We start from the raw sequence: 23,172 nt of genomic DNA, 5'->3' as shown, positions 1-23,172 counted from the left end.
CCAGCTAAGGATAACATGAATCCTCATATCCAGGAATGCCCTTCTAGTGAGCCGGTTGAGGACCTATCTGAAGTATCAGTCGATCAGAGTGAGCCGAACTAAGTGTTGAGAATTGGAAGTAATCTCAATCCCCAGCTCGCCAGCGACCTAACCCGCTTTCTCAGGGAAAATATCGACGTGTTCACATGGACACATGCCGACATGGTTGGGATAAGCCCGAATATCATTTGCCATGCCCTGAATATCGATAATCAGGTCAGGCCAGTCCGCCAGAAGAGAAGAGCAATGGATCTGGAGCGATATGTTGCCTTGAAAGTTAAGGTAGATAATCTCCTCCTAAACGGATCCATCCGGGAGACACTCTACCCAAGCTGGGTTGCCAACCTTATTTTGGTAAAGAAGCCTAATGGCAAATGGCGGACCTGCGTTGATTTCACCGACTTTAACAAAGCATGTCCGAAAGACAATTTTCCCTTACCAAGAATCGACCAACTCGTTGATGCCACATCCGGGCATGAGCTGCTGAGTTTTATGGATACCTACTCGAGATACAATCAAATTCTGATGTACGCGTCAGACGAAGAGCATACATTCTTTCTTACAGATCAGAGGCTGTATTGCTACAAGGTTATGCCCTTCAGCCTAAAGAACGATATGGCAACTTACCAGCGATTGGTTAATCGGATGTTTTCCAGGCAGATCGAAAAATTGATAGAAGTCTATGTTGATGACATGCTGGTTAAATCGTATGTCGCTTCAGATCACATAGCACATCTTGCTAAGATGTTCGGTATACTCCAGAGGTACAGAATAAAGCTCAATCCGCTCAAGTGTTCGTTCGAAGTATCTTCGAGAAAATTCCTGGGGTACATGGTTAACCAGAGGGGAATAGAGATCAACCCCGAAAAGATCCAAGCTCTCCTCGATATAAAAAGTTCGACCAACCGAAAACAGGTTCAGAGTCTCAATGGGCGAATAGCAGCACTCAATTGCTTCATATCGAAGGCAACAGATCTCTAGTTCCCATTCTTTAATATACTCAGGGCTAACAAGAAATTTAAATGGACTCTCGAGTGCGAACAGGCATTCCAGAGAATTAAAGAGCACCTCAGAAAGCCACTTCTTTTATCTAAACCTCTCCCTCAGGAAATTCTCTTTTCGTATCTGTCCGTCTCTCAGTATGCGGTCAGTGCATCTCTAATCCGGGAGGAGGACAAGGTCCAATGGCTAGTATACTACACGAGCAGATGTCTATGGGATGCCAAAATGCGGTATCCAGAAATGGAACGATTAGCTTATGCCCTGCTAATCGCCTCCAAGAAATTGCGACTTATTTCCACACTCACATAATCTATGTATTGCCAACTATCCGCTCAAGCAACTCCTTCAGAAACCAGAGGCTTGGGGTAAGTTGCTCAAGTGGGCTATGGAATTAAGTCAGTTTGATCTACAGTACAGACCGAAAGCAACCATCAAAGGGTAGGCTGTTGCCGATTTCATCTTGGAATTCTCATATCAACCGGTTAAGGAATCCGAACAACAAGCCAGCGAAGTCACCCAAGAAACTGTTCAAAATCTATCGACCTAGAGCCTCTACATCGATGGATCCTCGAACAGGAAAAGGGTCGGGGAAGACCTTCTCCTCCTTAGTCCCAAAGAGACTCTTATTCATGGCATTCTTCGGTTTGGATTCAAAGCAATGAACAACGAGGCTGAGTATGAAGTTCTGTTCACTGGTCTGCGGTTGGCAAGAGAAATGGAATCAACCGCGATCAGCATCCATAGCGACTCCATGCTGGTTGTTAACCAGATCTTGGAGGAATATCAGGCCAAGGAAGAAAACATGATCAGTTATTTGAAGAAAGCTAAGGTCGCGCTTGAGCCATTTAAGCACTTCACGATCACGCAGATCCCTAGAGTCAGTAATTCTATCGCGGATGCCTTGGCAAAGTCGTCGTTGGACTCAAATGCGCCAGAGAGTATTTCTGTTCGGTTCATAGAGATCCCTAGTATCAACTCGCCCAAACAGGTCGTGAATGTGACCGAGTTGGTTTCCTAGATGACCCTAATTATTCAGTATATCTGAGATGGGACCTTTCCCAATGACAAGATCGAGCCAAGAACCATGCGAACTTGAGCTGCTTGTTACACACTTATAGGAGATCAATTGTACAAGTGAGCGTTTAGTGCCCTTCTCCTTCGATGTGTAACCGATGAGGAAGTATGTTATATCATGAGGGAGATACATGAAGGGATCTATGGTAATCACACGGCCACACGATCTCTCGCCAACAAAGTTGTTCGTCAAGGGTATTACTGGCCCTTACTCCAAGAAAATACCTTCAACTTTGTGAAAAAGTGTGACAAGTGCTAACGGTTTACGAACATACCACGAGCTCCTTCCCACCAGCTGATAATCATGACTAGCCCTTGGCCATTCTCCATGTGGGGAATCGATCTTATTGGACTCATGCCAGTTGGTAAGGGAGGGGTCAAGTATGTGGTGGTTGCAGTGGATTACTTAGCCAAGTGGGCCGAGGCCAAACCTTTGGTCGCGATCACCACCAAAAAGCTCAAAGACTTTGTCTTCAAAAACATTGTGTGCCGCTATAGAATTCCGCATACCATCATCTCTGATAATGGGAAGTAGTTCGATAACGAGGAATTCAAGCAGTTTTGTGATGAGCTAAGGATCCACAAAAAGTTTGCCTCAGTCGCAAGACCGCAAACAATTGGTCAGGTTGAAATTGTCAACAAGACCATCAAGCATACTCTGAAAGTCAAACTTGGCATGCCAAGGGTAATTGGGCCAACGACCTCCCTAAAGTCTTATGGGCATACAGGACAACTCCGAGAACCTCTACTTCAGAAACACCTTTCTCGCTAGCACATGGCTGCGAGGCGATGATCCCTATAGAGGTAGGAACTGGTTTACTTCAGAGAGACCTGTTCAATGAAACAGACAATGAAGCGCTTATATGCGCAAGTTTGGATTTAGTTGAATAACATCGTACCAAGGCTCAGTTGAGGATAGCAGCCTACCAGCAGCACACGAAAATATTCTTCGACTCTAAGGTTAGAAGAAGAAACTTCCAGGTCGACGACCTTGTTCTGAAAGAAGTCCTTCTTGGTACAAGAGAACCAAGTACGGGAGTATTGGGGCCGAACTAGGAAGGCCCATACCGCATCACTAAAGTGATAAGACCAGGGACTTATCACCTCAAAAGGCTGAACGGTTCTGAAGTACCGCGAGCTTGGAATGCTGAACATCTTCGCCCTTATTATCAGTAATTCCAAACTCATTTTTTATTCTCTTGTAAAGACTTTACTTTTTTAAGCCTTGTAAATAACATAAGCTCTTTTGAATATCGTTTCCCGCATGTGTACCCTTCTGTTCGCACAAATATCATTTGTACAAATACCATTCTAAACAGTTAGAAAGCGACCTCGTGTCCACATGTGTAACATTTGTGGGGTACAAAAAATTATAAGTACTCACAAATGATTAAGGAAACAATCTTTTTATTTATTGTAAAATAAAATAAAATAAAATAAGTACATATATGCGAGCATAGAAAAAGCAGTAAAAAGTAGAAGCTGTCACTGGCCTTCGTCCCCAGGGCCCAGAGGTGCGACCTCAGTACCTTTAGGTTAGTCGCCAATCGCTTGATCAGCCATTGGTTCCTCCAGGACGTACTTTTCTAGATGCTCATCCTCCGGATCAGGCCCTTGACCTTCCTCCTCGTTATCGGCCTGCACATAGAAGCGAGGATCATCTGGTAGTCGTCCGAGAGGTCGATGAGGTCTATGTTGGGATTCTTTGGCCGAAGGGCATAGATGGACTAGATCGACCAGTCGGCAGCCCTCCTCTCAATCTCTAGCTCTTGTCGCTTCATCTCTTCGGTTAGCGAAGCGAAGCGACACGACCCTAGGAGAATTGGAGTTCAGCGTCAAGTGCCCACCTCTGCTTCTCAATAGCTTCCCATAGCTATGCTCTATCCTGCTCTGCTAGCAAGGCCCGCTCAGAGTTCGCTCGTAGCTCCAGCTCTTTCTCACCAACCTCCTCGGTGAGTTTGGCCACTGTCCTTTAGAGCTTTTTAACCTCCTCTCCCCTCTTCTCTAGCTCGGCCTTCTGGAAATCCATCGTGCGGAGTACAGCGTTCCTCTCAGACAAATATTGGTTCGTCTGAATGGTGGATAGGTTCTTCTCTGTCTGTGTGGCTTCTAAGTCTTGTTTCAGTCGCGAGTTCTCTTCTCTCAGCTTAACCAACCCCTTAGCGACCCCCAATTGAGTCTTCTGCTGGGCTAGGTGCATGGCGAGCAGGGACTGCGTAGCGAAGAGAACAAAGGGTTAGATTTCTTTTTATTAAAAAAGCAAGGAAATTTAAGAAAGTCCTCGCCGAGGATAAGCCATTTTACATGGCTTTGATGCTGAAAGGTCATGGTCATCAAGTCCACAGGGTTAGAGGCCACAAACTGCTCGAATGCTTCTGCGAGCTAGCACTCTAGTAGGGTAAACACCACTGGCTACAAGTGTTCCGGGAGTTGCCCCATAGAGTCTAGCATATGCGCATCCGCGCCTGCGACAGGTAGCGTGTCACTCGCTGGTTCTTTACCCGCTCTCCTACCAGGATCCGCGACCTCCTTTTGCCTCGTTCGCGGACCCTCAAGGGCAATGGTAACGTCGATCACGCCCCTGGGAGGCCCTCCCGAGTGGAATGCCCAGTAAGGCTGCAACCCCTCAAGCTGAATGCCCAAGCCCTCCGGCTCGGACTCTGACTCTGACTCCTTGGCCCGAAGCTGCTTCCTCTTCTTAGACTTCTGGGTCATCGTCTTCTACTTAAGACAAGCAGCCGCAGGTTGAGAAGCACCTGCTGATCAGTTGGTGCCTCCGTCGGCGTCCCTTCGATGGGGGGACCGCTGGGGGCCATCTCGGCTGGTCCTGTGACACCAACCCAAGGGAATGTGAACTCCCTAGATCGCAGTAACCTGGGCACTTTAGGAGGCATGGTCGCTACATGTAAACATCGTTAGCAAAACAGTTCGCTGCATGTAAATAACAAAATTGGCTAAGGTTACGGATACTTACTCGGTAAGTTTCTAAGGTCACTTCGGGATTGAAAAAGCTGTATTTTTGTAGGCTTGCAGTTGTCACGAGCAGCCTCGAGTCATGACTCTGTTCGGGCAGAAGACCGAAAGCAGTGATCCTGTTGAAGTCAACGAGAGCCGATAACTAGTCGTCTTGCTTACTGCGAAGAAACAGCAAAGATTAAAAGAAAGAAATTTCGCCAAGTCAAAGAAAGGAAGACTTACTCGGCTCCCTAAACTGGCAAATGCCATCATAGTGAAAAAAGAAAAATTTCGTCTCATATGCCCTGACATTACTGGGGTAGCTGTGTATTCCTCCCTCAATCATAGAATCGCTTCGAGAGGTAAAAAAAGCCCTTGTCTTTACTCTTCTTGAAATAATACGAGCAGTCGAGCTCTAGCGCGGTCAGCTCGCCTAAGTCGTTCTCACCGCATGTGATATACATAGCCACGGCTATCATATACGCATTGGACGTCAGCTCGCTTAGGCCGTTCTTGCCGCATATGATATACATAGCCACGACTATCATATATGCATTTGGCATCAACTGTAACGGTGCGACCCCGAAGTGATCGAGGACCGACCTTATGAAAGGGTGGAAGGGAATCAACGCTTCGCATTTAAAAATGTTCTCGAGATCGCAGCCATTCCTTCTAGCGAATTCCGAGCTATATATGTCCTATGCTGGTAGACGTCTATGCTAAGTGCGTATTAGTCTATCGCTTTGAATCTCTTCTGCTGTGGCTATTGACAGAATCTTCTATAAGGGACCCACTAAGGCGTCCTATACCGGCAAGCTTGTTCCCTTATTTGTCCTGATCACTGAAGGGTCTATTTCTTTTACGGTCTGAAAAAGAGCGACATGCAAGAATTACTCAGTCATCATACAAAGTTTCATACGATGATGTGGAAGAAACAGTAAACACTATCTTTTTTTAACCCTAAAAAAACCCTAAAAATCCTTAGAGGCCACCCCTAAAGACTCAAACCCTAGGAGAAAGCTTATTCTCCGATTAACCACCAACAAACACTCACCGTTATCGCATGATTATCGTCAAAACAGAAAGAGGAAAGTAATAAAAGAATCATCCTTACCTCTTGAATATGAAGATTGAACCTTCTGCTCTAACTGTTAAGTGCGCACCAATCTGAAAGATGGAAAATCTAGTCTCACAAAAGCTTCTTGCTCTTTCTGAAAAAGTGAATATTGTGACATTGCTTGAGGTGAGCTTGGGATTTTATAGTGAAGGAAGTGGTACTTGGTTTTCCCGAAGTCAAGCGACGGTTGGACGGAAGTCATCTCTTGTCGTTGATCACGACCACGTGTCATCAATCAACGAGTAAGAGTAATCGCCACGCTTTGAGAAATCAAATTGTCACTTCCCTCTGTTGAAATAATCGAGCGACGGCTTGTTTCCCTCCTCCACATTAAATGCGCTCTCATCCGCATTTAATGTTCTGATAAGGAATGTTGTTTCAGCATGGCTTACATTTAATGCGCATGGCTGGCACTTATTACGCATAGGACATGTCTGTTAGAGCAAAAGGTGTTTCATTAATGTATGAGCTGCCAAAGCGCAACGGATAACATCTAAAGAGGTTGTTAGATAAAATACTCTTTGTCGCATGTCAGTTGCAAAGCGATGTGACGCCTTGCTTTCAGCAAAAAATACGCTAAGTATAACCAGGTCGTGAACCTCAGTCAAGATAAGAGTCTCATCAATATGGCACTGAATAAGGTCTGGTCCAGGTCGCAGACCTTGCAAAAGAAGACTATTTCAGGTCGCCTATATGGAAATTTCTTGCGACCTCCTTACAGTCAGGTTAGATTGATCAGGCGTCATTCGGCACATATCAAATCAAGGCATAATTGTGTTATTCTCAAGGTTCGATTCTCAAACCTTAAAAACTAGGGGACTTCTGTTATGTTTGGAAAAATAGGGTTGATGCAGAGCCTTGTCAGCATGGGTGGTCAGAGCTTAAGAAGGTTCTACAACTGCTCAGATGCAGCTACGTCGCGTGATAACGGGAGTAGAATGCTCCTGCCAGTGTAGTGGGTGTACGCCAGGTTGGCGAAAGGCTGGAAACGATCCACGTGTCCAATCCCTGCACAAGTCGAGGAAATCACTCGGGCAGGTGAGCAATGGGAAGCAGAGAAGGATTTGCACGACATCTACCCCACTCGCAGATTTAGTTATCATTATCTTGATTCATCCCACTATAAATAGAGGGCTTCTCTCCCATTTGTGGGATTGACTAATTTCACTAATAGCGTACTCTTTCTCTCTCTCTCTTGTATTCTCTAAACTGTAACTCAGCTCGCTAAAAGTGACCTGACTTCACTCATTAATATAATATCAGTGGACGTAGGATTCGCCTTTTGAGCATCCGAACCACTTTAAATATTGTTCTTCACCCTTTATTCAACTTAATATTTCCATAATCACGTGTGACTTCTCAACCCACTTAATATTTTCACATGCGAATAGTTAGTGTCAAAATCAAACATCAACAAGGTTATATTATGAAAACTTGGATTAACGGAGGTTACTACCAATCATGTCATCCAACAATCTAATTAAATTATTAATAAGAAATATGATAGAAAATGCTGACAATTTATATTCGTCATCAGTTCACGACCATTTGGATTCCTCAATTTTTAATTTCATTTCATTATAATCTAAGAATTGATCAATTAACAGCAACAATGAGTAATTGGCACCTAATTAAAATACCTTTTTCTATTTATTTCAATCAAAACTACAAAATATAAGGATATTAAAACTATTTTGACAAACTTTAATCCCTTCAGAGGTTTGAGATAGATGATCCCTCATCTTCTATTTCTGGCCCTCTTTGTCTTTGCCATCTTCTTGTTCTTGTTGACTCCCTTTCTCTTCTTATCACCTTCTTTCTCAACTTTCTCACTTTCTTTTTCTTGTTCCTTGACCTGTTTTAATTCCTCTTCAACTTTACATTTCATATTCTCTTTCTTCTTTTCCAGGAACTCAATGAGTCCTTCAAGGGCAACATCAGCATCCTCAGTATTCTTCATCAGTTCTTCAGCTACCTCAGCCGGGGTCACCTCCACTTCTTTTATTAGTTCTTCAATTTGAGGAAAAAGAGAATGACTTTCAATGTTGAGATAGTTAAAAGAAAGAGTTTTGAAGGCACATGGCGTCAAGAATGACATGTGAATGTGCTTGTCCATGCGACCTGGCCTCAGCAATGCAGGGTCTAATCTCTCTTTATGGTTCGTTGTGAATACGATTATCCTCTCGTTTCCACAGCTTGACCACAGGCCATCCACGAAATTAAGTAACCCAGATAGTGTTAACTGTCAATATAAATGAACAAACATTCAATAGCTGCAAATAGTAATTCTTAGTTCTCTCACATATGCTTTAACAAAGGATTTAAAAAAAAAAAAAAATTCGGAGCTCGCAAAAGAGAAAACAGATAATTTGGATGACAGAAGTATGTTATGCACTCACATTACTGTCATTGTCGTTACATACTCCAGATTGTCGATTCTTCAAGTCAGTGCTACAGTCAATATCTTCTATTACGAGTATGGATCGGTTCCCGGTAGAGACTAAGAGGTACCTGAGCTCTGAGTTGCTCCTCACAGTTGTAAGCTCCAAGTCATAGATGTCAAACTTGAGATAATTAGCCATGGCTGCAATCAAACTTGATTTGCCTGTACCAGGAGGCCCATACAACAAATATCCGCGCTTCCATGCCTTCCCTACTCTCCTGTAGAACTCCCTTCTCTCCACAAATCTGTCCAAATCATCCATCAACTCTTTCTTGAGCACTGGATCCATTGCCAATGTGTCGAAAGTGGATGGATGGTCAAGGTTAATTGAGTCCCAGGAACCTTGATAGTCTGTAATTGAATGTAGCTTGACCACCTTTTTCGATTCTTTTATGGCCTTTGCTCTTTCTGCTATGTATGGTAGGTAAGTGCTCAACACCTTCTCCTTGTATCTCTTGTGAAAACTGAGCTGAATTGATTTTCGTTCACGTGTTTCTGAAACGTTATTCCAGCCGTGGGATGGCTTCTGTGTTTCAATACAGATAAATTCCCACGTGAGTTGAATTCCTTCAAATGTGTCAATGATCTTCTGGCCTTTGTTGACGGTAACTAACAGGCTCTTCTCTTCTGCTGATTGGGAAACTTTAAGCTGCTCAACTGATGGCGTAATCCTCGTGCTTAAGTAAATTTCAGAAGACTGGTAGATTTCATTGATGGCCACGCCATTATATTCATCAATGAAGATTGTTAGTTGATCAGAGAACTTCCCAAAAATGCCTCCAAGTTTGGATAATACCTTCTCTTGTAGTCTCTGGGGTATCAACTGGCCGATCATTGTCTGGACCTCAGTAAGCACAGTGCGGGCAAGCATTGTGGTTGCGGTGAAAGTGGTGTAGGCTGATAGAACTGATGCTGTTGAAGGCATTTTTGTTAGAGAAAACATGTTATAGTATGAATGAAACTATCTTTTGTATATTTGCTTCCTAGCTTGGGTTCCAGCAGTCATGAGCAAATGGGTTTTTATAAAAGGGATTTAGCTTCCAAATTAAGCTGTTTGATAAGAAAAAGCATCGAGGATGAAAAACTTACACGACAATTTTCAATCCAAGTCAATTATGCACCATGGCAGAGACTAGGTATATCCGTATATGTCAAGAAACTCTACCCCACCATCTTAGTGGCTGTGTTGTCAAACGTACTGCTTAACTATCTTTTTCAACAATTTAAGAAATCAATTTATGTAGCGGTGGTTTTAGCTCACTCATTGATCTGCTGTTCCAAAATCGATATTTTTATATAGCTATGCTCACGACACTAATATTCTTCTTTACAAGATGTGCAAGTTACTGAATCAGTCCCATCTAGCTGGATCTCCTTTGACATTAGACCAGTTGCTACATTGAAAGAAACGTGGTGCATCATTTCACCGCATTCTCAGGCATATAGGAATTCTAATCCACTATCATAAGCTGGAAATACCTCAGTACAGCCACGATTTTACACAATAATCCCCATATATAAATCCAAGAGTTGCACTGACCACTAAAATCATCCGGCTGGTATGTTGGATGCCCACGTAATAAAGCAAACCAATTATTGCGATACAATCAACCTACACCTTTATATTTACCAACTCTCTTATCACGTGAGAAGAAGTTTAGTGGATATAAGCGATGAGGCTATAAAGAAATAAGTTGAATATTTTAAAATCCATTCTTATGTACTTGAAAATGCAGCCATGATGACATGCAAAATATCATTTCATGGCAAACTATTATTTCCTGGAGAATGAAACACCTAGGAACTCAAAAGTTAATCGAGAGCTCATAGTGTGTCAAGAAAGATGCGTTTGAAAACCATTGACCAGCCGATCCGATAAGAGTATCGGATTAAATAGGGGCATATAACAAAGAAAAGGGAAAGAAAAACACTCCTAAGATGATAGAGCCTTCTGAACCTCAACAGTGACTTCTTTTGGTGGTTTCTCGGCATGTAATTCAGCAAGAACACCTTTCTTGGTATAATAGTCAATAACCTGCATGAACAAAGATGGTTAAATAAAACAGCAAGAAATGAGCAACACGTATTGTAAACTATTTATGAAATATAAAACAATTATAAGGACTGAAGCATAACAGATAAAGATAAGAGACTATTGTGAATAGGAGAACAATAGAAGGGTTGGGATTTATTTTCTTCTCGTATTAGTACTGTAAAATTACAAAAGGATGGAAAGGTTTATATAGTAATTCATGTCAGCCCCCCAAACTAATCAAAACTTGTCATTTAGCCACTCACGAGAGAGTATTCCACATGTCCAACACCATTATACAATTCATCATGTAATTTTGTTTCTTTGCTTAAGGTTTTTGTCCCACTGGGTTTTTCTTAAGTAAAGTCAACCATAATTATCTGTAAGTGATGGATTTTATTTGACGGAGATCGAAGGGGGAGTGTTGTAAAGATACGTGGATCTACCACCAATTGACACTTTTCATTATGTCATTGCCACCTTTTGACACATGGTAAAAGGTGGCAACAATTTGTGACACCTAGTGGCTAAATGGCAAGTTTTGATTAGTTTGGGGGATGACAGAATTATTATATAAACCCTTCCCTCTTTTGTAATTTTACAGTACTAATATGAGAAGAAAATAAATCTCAACCCTTCTATTGTTCTCCTATTCACAACAGTCTCTTATCTTTCATCTGTTATGCTTTAGTCCTTATAATTGTTTTATATTTCATAATTAGTTTACAAAAGTGGAGTGAAATGTTTCCATGGGTGAAGTACTAAGCTCCATTTAAATCAAGGTTGGCTTTAAGAAATTATGTCATATCCTTAAAAAGCAATATACTGAAACATCTACATAATATGCACAAACGTAGAGATAAGAATGACTCAATGTGAAATAGAGAATCACAGATATAAGAGAACGTAAACTCTCATACTTAAATAGTTTTCTATTTCTCTCTTCTCTGTTTTTTTTTTTTAAAGGAAACGTAAAACTATATATTAAAGAAGAGAATGAGGTAGCTACGTCAGTAGACTAGAGATCTACAAAGATATCAAAGATCAATGAGGGGAAGAAAACTATAAATAGTTTTCTGTTTATCACAGCAAGTCAATATAGTCAGTCAGCCAAGATAAATGAACTCAGTTAGGGGCAGAGGGAAGAAATAATCCTACCGGTTCGGTCTGCTTGTGAAATGCCTCCAGCCTTGACTTGAGAACTTGCGGGGTATCATCTTTACGCTGAATTAGAGGGTCTCCTGTGACCTATAGTTAAAAAGACAAGTAAATGCTTATAATTAACGTGCAGAAGCACCTCATGTTCATAAGTTTGGTTCTAGACATGCATGTTAAAGTATAAAATTAAAAAACATTGATAAATAAAACTTTAAGAAGTATAAGCCTGCTTATGCATTAACATATGGTTAAAAATATTTTGGAGGCTGATACTGAAATCTTAATTTGCCACAACTCTAGATAGGTTAATTGCCTCCACACAAGTAATTGTTATAGATCAAGCTTTGGCCTAAGTTTTTTTATTATACACCACAAGTCAAAAGAAGTTAAAAGTAAAAGTGCAAAATGCACATGCTCAGTTCAAATAAGAAAATATGCAAAAAACACAAAACATTGCCAATTAACACATGTGACTGCTAATTAGCTGCTAATCTGCTAAGGTATCTAAATCACAAAGATTATTGACTCCAGTCAACACCAATCATCAACTAAAAACTGGAAAAAGATAATCCAAAAAGTATGGCATTACTACCAACTTACATCATCAACACCGGGGACTTTGGGAGGTGCAAACTTAGTGTGATAGGTCCGACCGCTTGAAGGGTGAATCCAACGACCAGTGATCCTCTCCTCCAATATGGAATCATCAATTGCAAAGTTGAGAACTTTTTCAATTTTGCTGCCCTGATTTTTGAGCATCTCATCCAGCTGTATCAAAAGTTAAGAAAAACAAAAGGTTAAAAGCCGACAATGAGATGAAAAATGCCACCAAAGAGTATAGAGAGAACAGCTATATATCGCAACATATATGACAAAAAACAAAAAAAAAAACAAATACTTTTTCTGCTTGAACCACGGTCCTTGGAAACCCATCTAGAATAAAACCTTTTTGACATGAAGGCTTCTTCATTGCTTCATCAATAATCCCAACAACCAAATCATCAGACACAAGTTCTCCCTGCATTATTAAAAGAAATTTAAGCATACAGACCAGTCACAAAATAAGTGTACTACAAAGAGTAATACAAATTATATCTAGGATGAACAAATTACCTTGTCCATAGCTTCTTTGGCCTTAATCCCAAGCGGGGTTTTTGCAGCAACTGCAGCTCTAAGCATATCACCAGTGGCCAAATGGCACAAACAATAATCATCCTTTATTATTGGTGATTGTGTTCCCTTTCCAGATCCAGGTGGACCTACCAAGTCACCCAGTTTATCATGAGTCATGCAATTCCAATGAGTCAATTCCCGTAATTTGTACACCAGAACAATCAAATACCATAACTACACCCATATGTTATGCCAAACTACAAAGCTAAATCGTATACAAGAAAAACAATAATTTATAGAAGAGATGGAGAGAAATTTTTATCACCAAATCTTTCTCGCGAGTAAATAAACAGGACCAAATTTCAGAAATGTTGCCCTTCAATAAATTTGGTTGAACAAGAACCATCCACTATTATGTTTATTGTATTTATCATCAATATGATCATCACATTTGAGCATGAATTCAAAACAAAGAATTTACAGAACAATTGAACCTCTAGTGGTATGAGATCCAAAAACCCAACGCCCATGAATTATATACTTAAAAAAGTAGCAAAGTTTACCAAAAAAAAAAAAAAAAGGGAAAAGAAAAGAAAAAAGCTCGTATAACTCAAAAGGAACCAACTTGACTCACTCACAAAACTAAACCCATAAAGAATCAAACTTCCCTCGCAATATAGAAGATAAAACAAAACTAAACCATCTCCATTCCCCAAAACAATTTCAACTTCTTTTTTCAAAAAAAAAAAAAAAAGCAATAAAATAGTACCGATGAGAACGAGACGCTTGTCAGGCTTCGAAGAACACTTGAAGCGGCGAAGGAGCTCCGTCATTATATCAACCGAAGGCACATCCTCCAACGCCACTGAAGAACATGCCATTGCTCCTCAGCTCTCTTTCTGTCTGTTATTACAGTGTCTTTATTTCTGCGTTTAGGCTCAACCCAAGTGTGCAAATATTGAATAGAGAGATTTACGCAGAGCAGGGGGGGTTGGTATTGAGAATTTATCTTAATATTGGTAAGGTTTTAGAGTTGGTGAAGGTACTTCAGTGGGTTAGTTGCGACTTGCGAACAACGTTAGATTGTTAGGTGCTATGTGCTATGTGCGTATTGATTTGACCTCTAAATCTAATATTCTATAGCCACCGTTAGATCCTGCGTTTAAAATCTCTTAAACGAAGGGAGTAAACTACTGGATTGCAACTACATGGGTCGGGTTCAGAGTTACGACAAATCATAGATCTAGCAGGCCGTTTAAGCAGCCAAGTCAACCCTATAAAAAAAATTTCGCTTTTTGTCGACGCATACATACATGCATTATAAAAATTGCATCGCAGATCGTATTTTTTCTTTTTTTTTTTTTTTCAATTTTCTTCTTTTGGGGAGAAAAACAAAGTGCGAGTTAATTCGACCTAATTTGTAACTGAACATTTCCAATCGAGAACGATAACCCTAACTTATGATTGTTAGGTCAATTGTTTATAATTTCATAGCTGAAATGATACTTTTAATTTAAAATCAACGGAAAGATAAAAGTTTACCTTCCATCGGCAGAAATCAGATGGGGAAGGTTTGCCATTTGTAAAATAGCAAAGCATAGAAATTTGTCCAATCCAGACTGCGTTGTGGAGCATGTTATTGAAGTGCGAACTTGCCCTTGGTGTTATGTGGAACAGACTTATAACAAACCCAATATTCTGATTCTGGTTGAGAAAGTCACTCCATCTCCTTCTCGAAGATAACGTCAATTACTAAACCTTTCCTTCTAGAAAGTATCTGCATTTTGCCAATCATACCATCCACAGCCGATGCGAAACGCAAATCATAAATGTCATCTCTTCAACAGTTTTTATTTTGGCAAATTTCGACGCCAAAGGATTTTGAACAAACAATTTTGGCTTGGGGATTGCCCCTCAAGCCTCAAGAAAGTCTCTGTTCGGCTCCAAGGTTCTACCTATGACAGAATGTTAGTTTGAATTTGGTGACAAAGAAGATAACATTTTATTTATGGATAAATCTCGAAAAAATGGCATTATATTAATTAATTAGCAACCTCTGTAATCGTCAAGAAAAATAGAATTATAATAGCAGAAGTTACATTGCTACATTTGATACATGGAGAGGCTTGGTTTCTTTCAACTGAAGGTATATCACTATTAGAATTCTATTAGAATTACAGATTTTCATGAGAAGTGCCATCCTACCATCAGAGCGTTTTTAAACAGCTGATACGAAATATGCCGAGCAGGTACAGAGGAAAGTGATGAGCTGCTTAGAGTTGAAAGCAAATAAATTTCAACACAAACGCTGCCTTGAATTAAGGTCCCAAGGCCTGCTGATCATAAACATAAAATTGTGGATAAAGTTTTATGCAGTTGGGAAACAGAAAAAGAAAAATAAAATAGACAGGAAAAGGAAGAATAAGAAATGAAGACAATGATCACAAGACCTTTCTTCTGATTCAACAGACCTCCCAAAATAACTTGCTTCCAAAAAACAGAGAGAACTGACCTCTGTAGTGAGATCCACCCAACAACTCTTTCATTGATGAAAAAAATTGAAAGTCTTGGCTCATTTATTTGCTTTACGGGCAAGAAAACGCTCCCTAGCTGCCTGAATTTTACTTTCACGGTCATTAGAAAGCCCAGCAACATCAACCTCTTTTTTTGGCGCTTCCGCAAGTGTTTCCTCTGTTCCCTCTCCAATATGACTTACTCCACCACTGTTCACAAGCAAAAGGGCTCCATGTCAACTAGGTTCATATATAGTTTTAAATGGAAAGAAAAGGCTAAATTCATCTGCAACCTCAAACTATGAATATATTCATGTTCTCCTGAGAGATAATTTGAGATCAATAACTTACCTCAGTTTGTTTATATCTAGTTTCTCAAGCTTCTTTAAAATGGGTGTAACCCACAGCATTTCCACAGCACACACATTGCGCATATATGGACGTGAGGTAGAAATGAGCTCATGGTACACAACATAATTTGGCAGCATTCCTTCTTCATCTGTTCTTAGCACAGAGGATGGATGCACCTGACATCAATAGTAATTTGTTGTTATATTTGAAACAACATCTAACTTGAATATCAAAACAGACAAGCAGCTGGTGCTAGATTCCCATACTCCCAATGTTCATTGATTTTCGGTACTTAAGTGGAACCATTTTTAGCATTTCTCTTTATTGATTAAATACAATGCTTTTTCAAATGCCATGATGAAGTAAGCATTTCTCGTTTATAATGTGGCAATGACTTCTTCAAAGTTATATTGATGCTCCAATAAACAAGGCAATACACCTAAAACAGACTAAACTTGTAAATTGTACCTGAACCAATTGGGGCTTAAAACCTATAGTTCGATAGCCGTTGTGATGAATCATTCTCTCAGCAAGCTGGTTGGCAAAGCCAACACACAAAGCCTTCCTCAAATTCCTATAATCCTGTTGCCTTCCTTTCCGACTTTGATTTGCTCGCACATCTAAGGATCCTGTTTCCCACATACAATATAAACTATAAGGTGTGAAGAAGGGAATAAAAGAAAAAAAAAAAAAAACTATGATAGAACTAAAAGACTAATATCTAAAATACCCCCATTTAGGTATCTAGAAACACTTTCTTAAGTTTCATATATATATATGATGCCCAATAACCAAGAAACTAACCTTTAGCTATTTTCTGCATTATCTGAGATAGTTGTTTCCGAACATCTTTAACAAACTTCATTCCTCTCACCTGCAAATTTAGTTTAAAATGTTATTCAACTTTAATATCAACAAGAACACATAAATTGCAATGCATCCATACATAGACTACATTCCTTCAGCTTCATCACCAAAAGGCAGATGTATATGCTATAAAACCAATAACAAGAAAGCACACTCATTCAGTACGCCCAGTAGATTCCTCTGCATTGAAGTACAAAGGAAACCAACATATATAATTATCTATTCAACATCTGAATATAGTTAAGATTCATAAGGATATTCCGAAGACTATTCCAGCAGCTCATGCTATCAAGAAAACTCTACTAAGAAATTGATATAATTAAAGTTCATGGCCAACATTTTCTATGGATTTCAACAACTATGGTTCCTTTTAAGATTTTTACATGCTTTATCCCTTGGGACTTAAATTTTTAACAGATGTTGCTTTTTTTTTTCTACTTTTTCAGTTTAGCTCTTGTACACTCCACAGGTTATGTGCTGGGATTGGGCCCACTTAGTCCTTCTATAAATTTGAATTCACTTATGAGCATTTGTGTGCATGAACACATGCATAGATATATATTACATATCAAGTCTTATGAAGCAGAAGATAAGAAAGTACCTGCAAGTCATTATCTCTGCACCAATCAACATCGTAATCAGTTTCATCCCAACGCTCATAAATCTGTAGCAACTGGATGTGATCTCCCAAACCAGAACCATCAGGAAGATCCCTGGGAGTGTGTTTCCTCTTTTTCTCAGTCCTGTTGCTGCATGCAAAGATAGAACTCTCACTACCTCAAAGAAGAATATCCATTGATTACACAAAGGAATTCATTTTCAATTTTCCTTCTGTCTGTCATTATGTATACCAATGATATCTTTTTCTTTTCTTTTCTTTTTCTTTTTTTTTTTTGGGAACAGGAAACAACTATAATATGTATGAATAAAGCAAAATTACAGAAGTGGACCAAGTGTGTAAATGATATCTATATTAAGCTATCAATTTTCATTAATCCAGCTAAACGGCAGATGATAGCGAGGTGATAGCTATCTTGTCAACAAAGGACAATGAAACACTCAGCAAATATAAAAAATTATGTTAGATACACGAAAACATTGCCCTATGTCATTTTAATTAATTCTTTAGGAGATATTCGATCTCTAGACATCTGATGACTTCTTCTATATATGATTCACACTATTCTAACAGCATAATGGGAAAGCATATGTTAGCATAGAAAACAGACAGTGGGTTGACATGTTATTCCTATAATTTTTTTGCATACAAAAGAACTACTAACAGCATTTACGACAAACGCAATTCATAAAAGTATTCCAGATGAATTAACCTTCGACTAAGGAGCAATGTGGTTTCTGCTGATAACATAGCAGCTACAGTCAAAGCCTGAGCTAAGCAATTGTATTCATTTGCCTCAATCAAGGTTCTTGAAAGAGAAGGTTCCAAAGGAAGCTCTGGATACAACCACACAAATGTTAAATAAGTTTAGATATTGAAATAAGTCCAATGTCATCTACACCATTCTATTAGTAAAGAATAATCATAAACAATAAAAAGATTAAAGCTAAAAACATTTTCAACCAAAGATAAATGGTAAATGTTAAAGCAACAAGTTGGTCAACGGGGTATTCTGTTTTCGTTAGATGGTGAGGAGATATGATTGGTGGAAACATAAACCTTAACATTTAAAATAAACTTCACAAGAAGGGTAAATCAAGTACCAGCCATTGTTCTTCCAACACTTGTAATGGTTCCATTTTCATCAATAGCATCAATAAGATATAATTGCTTTAGGGCATCTTCTAATGATTCAACTGCAGCAAAACCATTCAGATTCAATCAATATATCTAAGTCAACTAGGAAAAATAAGCCATTGACAAAACTTAAAGATCAACCGTGAAATAGGAAGCATGTAATTATAAAAATGAGGTACATGCAGCCAGTGAAATTAACAATAAGCATGTGCAATGAAAAACCACAGAAGAATGCTTTCTTACAGGAAGGGGGATCAAGAAAATCAAACTTGAGAACATTGATATCAGAAAGATCCAATGATTTCAAATATAGAACACTGCCAGCAAGAGAAGATCGCTGTATTTCAGGCACTGTTACATCAAGAAAATCATCTTGGTACACCTTGGAGGGGTACAAGCGGTAACACTTGCCAGGACGTGTTCTTCCAGCCCGCCCAGCACGCTGATTAGCTTGCACTCTGTAACCACAAAACTCAATGAGTCATTATAACAATTATCAGATACATGTCCAAGAAGTCACCTTGTCTCTATAGAAAATCATTTTAGAAAACAATACAGAAAATAAGCTATCTAATGAGAAAAATGAAGGACCTATAATATACTCCTAAATTCCAGCTTCTTCTTCCTTCTTTTACTTTCTTCTCTTTGTTTATACCCATTTATTTTCAGTTGATGGTAAGGTATAGCTCTCTAATCCTCCCTCTCAATTGGATATCACATGCCTGTACTATAACCAGATACAATAAATTTGATTTTGCTGAAAAAATTAGGTGGAAAATAGAAAAGAAAGTAGCACAAGGCAGCTGATGAGGGGTGTTTTTAAAACAAATCTTCTCTGGAATTTATAATAGGAAGTTTAGCTCTGTTCAACTTTTGTCAGACTCAATACCAAAATTCAAGCACATCACTCATGCAGAAGACAAAGAATTACACATGATTTAAAAGGACTAAAGTTAATCAGAAATGTAAATTTCATGACTAGAAAATGTAAAATATGCTGCAAAAAATATTATGTAGAAGTATTCTGCGTACTTGCTAATTTGAACTACATCAAGGGAATACATGCCGGTTGATGGGTTGTATTGCCGTTGCTTCACATAACCAGCGTCAATAACATATCTGTTTGACATAATAATTTGCAAATGTTAGAACCTAATTTGGCAAAAATAAAGGAACTTGATCCTAATAAATAAAAGAACATTGCAGATGATATAGTTACTGCCCCTACCAAGAGATTGCATGTGTGTGTGTGTGGGGTTGGGGTGGGGGGGAAGCTATATCATATCAATAACATGCACCAAAAAGAACTATAATGTAAGAGAAAAATAGGATTTTTAAACCCAAATCCAAATGGGGGGGGGTGGCGGGGAAGCTATGTCATATCAATAACATGCACCAAAAAGAACTATAATGTAAGAGAAAAATAGGATTTTTAAACCCAAATCCAAATCTTGCACATTATCGGAATTTATGTCATTCCCTATTCATAATATTTTCCCTTTGTTAATACATCTTTCAGAGTTTCTTTATTTAAAAAAGAAAAAAAAAAAAAATCTTCCAATTGTTGAAATAATAAAGGAAAAGCAACCTGACCCTCCCTATGGCAGTAAGGAATCCACTACTGCAGATGAAATGTTTATGAGCAGTGCAATATCACTGCAAAGTACAGTTCCCAAACTACCATCTGCTTCATGGTTTTGGTATCATAAAAAATAACTTCACTAACAAGGTTTCACACTATAAAAACAAATCCACGACTAATGTAGGGTTCCTAAAAGGAATGCATATGACTCTTAAAAAATACACTGACACAAAAATAGAATTAAATTATGATACAACATATGTATAACAGGATGAATGCAATCACCAAATCATATCTTCATGCAAGTATCAAGTCTGCTTACACTACACCATCAACAGTCAAGGAAGTTTCAGCAATATTTGTGGAAACAATAAAACGCCTACAATTTGGAGGAGGAGGACTAAACACACGCACCTGTTGGGTCATAGAAAACACAAATCATCAACAATCAAATTTAAAGAACGTTCATAGCTCCCAACATCAACATCTTCAAAACGATTAACCAAAACTAATTTCAGGTTGACTAGTTTGATAACAACTTTAATTGATTTCATTGAGAAATTTCAGAAGAAGAAAAAGCAAAAAAGCCAATGATTAACTTGCCTGCATTTCAGGCGGCAAAGAACCATGAAGAGGAAGGATTATTGCATCCATGCAAGACCCTTCCTCCAGGCTTCGAACTTTTTCCTCCAACTTGGATACCAATTTTTCTATATCATCCTATAAAAGGCCACATCTTAGCATAAAAAAAAAAAAAAAAAAAAAAATTGTACGAAAAACATTAAAATTAAGATCCACTGCCAACAGTAGTTACAATATTGATCTTATTCATCAACACAGCAATATCAAAAAGCTCACCTGTCCTGTCATGAATATCAGAACATCACCTTCTGGTTCCTTCACATGTATATCTGTAACTATCAATTGATTAGTAAACCATCGTGAACAAGTATAAATTTGAAACTAAACCAAAAGATTATGGGCACAAGTAATATGGCAACTCAGTATCATCATAGAAACTGAGATTAACTTGTAATATATGTGGGTTTTCATTCCAATTTCTTGTGGTGAAAAAGTACTCAAAAGTTCCTTTCATTATCTGTACTTTTTAAACTTGGTTTAATGCACCATATGGTGTTGCATTCTGTATATAAACTTACATAAATGGTTCCACACTATAGCAGCAAGCCGGAAGGATACACGGGTGATCCTTATCAAATTTAAATGAGTTTAGTGCAAAATAAGTGTCTCCTTATGGCATTTATATTTCAAAAATTGTTTCTTTACACAACACAAAAGATCAAATACACATGTAAACTGTAAACACAAGACTCTAAGTATTATTACATGGAGTTGACAAAAGTATTAATCATACCAATAGCTGTTTTCAAACAAGAATCAATATAACTTTTAGGACGCTCCTTGCTGTATAATATCTCCACAGGGTACAACTTTCCAGGGACATTCAGTATGGGGCAATTAGAAAAGAATTTAGACACTTGTTCACCATCAAGAGTAGCTGATGTGATCAAAATCTTCAAATTGGATGCTCGCATCTTAACCAAGCGTTTCACCAGTCCCAGCAATATGTCCCTGCCAACAGATGCACCCATAAACATAGTGGATACATATGATGACATGCTTTCAAAAAGATTAAGTAAATGCTTCTATTTTTTATTTTTTGGCAAGCAATATCACAACTAAAACCTCAAAGTAACTGATACTGGAACCCAAAACCCACTCATTTATTTATAAAAAATTAAGCTTCCTGGACTTAAATGAAATAGACGACACAAATTAAGCACACAAAGCAAAATCTTACGTGTTCAGACTCCTCTCATGAGCTTCATCCAATATGATTACTGAATACTGATTAAGCTCTGCATTAGAGAGGCTTTCGCGGAGCAGGACTCCATCTGTAAGATATCTAATGATTAAAAGAACCCAACAGTTAGCAAACAATAAACTAGGCAAAGAAAGACAATCATACCAGAACTGAATTCACTAACAAGTTTAAACACATACTTAATAAGGGTTCTTTCCGAAGTTCTATCCTCAAATCTTATTGCATAGCCCACTTCCTCCCCAAGCGGAACACCAAGCTCCTGTGCAACTCGTCTAAACACAATAATAAAAGTAATCATATTAGTCGATGCAATATTGACAGCTCATTTAATAAACACATAAGCATATATTTGTAGTTTTAAGGTTTAAAAATCCACAAACACAACTCTCTGGCCTAACCTAATTATGTGATTATGAATTTCGCGAGTATAGAAAAACCAAAAACCTAATATTTCAAGTAAAAACTTAAACTAAATCTTAAATGACTGTACATAAGAAAAACGAAAACTCTTTTTAAGAGTTTCACCTTGCAACAGACACTGCGGCGACACGGCGAGGCTGAGTGACACCGATAATTCCGGATTTAGAGTAGCCATTTCGGTGAAGTATTTGAGAAAGCTGTGTGCTCTTGCCCGAACCCGTCTCTCCAATTATCACCACCACTGGATTCTGCTCTACCGTTTCTATAATCTTCTCTTCAAACTGGGTGATCGGAAGATTCGCCATCGATCAATTAACTCAAACTTCGGAGGTCAGGGTTTAGAATTTCTCGGAGGAGGTTTTGAATTTTTTTAATTTTGCAGTTCGCACTATAGTTTCTGTAATTACATTTTTTACCCGTTATGTTTCTATTTTCTAATTTAGATATATTTAAAAATTAAAAATTAAAAAAAAAATCATTCTTTATGATTTACACTATTATTGTTTTATCCTAAATTTTCTTTTTAAAGTAATTCAAATTTTGTGAAAAAAAATTGTATCCTTGTTATTCGAAAATAAAAATTGTATTTAAGTATAATTTATTACAATTTATCTAATGAAACATATTTCTATCAAAACAAAAATTGTAAAAGTTTCTCTCATCAAGAAAAACTCAATAATATTTTTAAAATTAAGTATAAAAACCTGCTGTTAATGTTTTAAGATAATTACTTCTTTTTTTTTATCACAAAGTGTTTGAGGTCTTGCAATTGTCGACAGAGTAAGAGTTTTAGTGGTCACCCCTATTAATGCTTGAGGGAACTCGAATTGTATCTAAAAGGACTCGAACTCTAGAGTTTATAAAAACTCTTTTTGCTCTTTCACCATCAAAGTAAGATTCCCAG

General features: G+C 38.4%; 3 protein-coding genes across 5 annotated transcripts; all 3 read right to left on the bottom strand.

Moving 5' to 3' along the window:
• Positions 1 to 7,925: 7,925 nt before the first annotated feature.
• On the bottom strand, positions 7,926 to 9,755 carry LOC116126472 (AAA-ATPase At3g50940-like). The gene is made up of 2 exons (XM_031412155.1): positions 8,587 to 9,755; positions 7,926 to 8,429 (listed from the first exon to the last, which is right to left on the bottom strand). Exons 1-2 carry the CDS (start codon positions 9,571 to 9,573, stop codon positions 7,926 to 7,928), a joined length of 1,491 nt encoding a protein of 496 aa, XP_031268015.1. The 5' UTR covers positions 9,574 to 9,755.
• A 421-nt stretch (positions 9,756 to 10,176) lies between these two features.
• LOC116126445 (adenylate kinase 4-like) lies at positions 10,177 to 13,983 on the bottom strand. Its single transcript, XM_031412137.1, has 6 exons — positions 13,703 to 13,983; positions 12,934 to 13,079; positions 12,719 to 12,838; positions 12,421 to 12,588; positions 11,821 to 11,910; positions 10,177 to 10,665 (listed from the first exon to the last, which is right to left on the bottom strand). The coding sequence occupies exons 1-6, from the start codon at positions 13,812 to 13,814 to the stop codon at positions 10,564 to 10,566; spliced, it is 738 nt and encodes a 245-aa protein (XP_031267997.1). The 5' UTR covers positions 13,815 to 13,983; the 3' UTR covers positions 10,177 to 10,563.
• A 965-nt stretch (positions 13,984 to 14,948) lies between these two features.
• Positions 14,949 to 22,598, bottom strand: LOC116126441 (probable pre-mRNA-splicing factor ATP-dependent RNA helicase DEAH4). Of its 3 annotated transcripts, none has more exons than XR_004127484.1 (17): positions 22,374 to 22,598; positions 22,028 to 22,120; positions 21,825 to 21,929; positions 21,378 to 21,595; positions 20,861 to 20,913; positions 20,606 to 20,722; positions 20,325 to 20,416; positions 19,453 to 19,539; positions 18,664 to 18,878; positions 18,387 to 18,479; positions 17,996 to 18,119; positions 17,266 to 17,413; positions 16,602 to 16,671; positions 16,266 to 16,426; positions 15,798 to 15,973; positions 15,446 to 15,656; positions 14,949 to 15,269 (listed from the first exon to the last, which is right to left on the bottom strand). XR_004127484.1 is itself a non-coding variant. In XM_031412133.1 (16 exons), the coding sequence occupies exons 1-16, from the start codon at positions 22,571 to 22,573 to the stop codon at positions 15,506 to 15,508; spliced, it is 2,103 nt and encodes a 700-aa protein (XP_031267993.1). In that variant the 5' UTR covers positions 22,574 to 22,598; the 3' UTR covers positions 15,295 to 15,505. The 3 variants fall into 3 exon arrangements, 1 of the variants encoding a protein (XP_031267993.1); XR_004127485.1 differs by having other exon boundaries at positions 14,949 to 15,266; XM_031412133.1 differs by lacking the exon at positions 14,949 to 15,269 and having other exon boundaries at positions 15,295 to 15,656.
• Between the last annotated feature and the right edge of the window lie 574 nt (positions 22,599 to 23,172).

The sequence above is a fragment of the Pistacia vera genome, unplaced genomic scaffold, assembly GCF_008641045.1.
Source record: "Pistacia vera cultivar Batoury unplaced genomic scaffold, PisVer_v2 Contig18, whole genome shotgun sequence".
Taxonomy (NCBI): Eukaryota; Viridiplantae; Streptophyta; class Magnoliopsida; order Sapindales; family Anacardiaceae; genus Pistacia; species Pistacia vera.
This window is presented reverse-complemented; position numbering and strand designations above follow the sequence as displayed.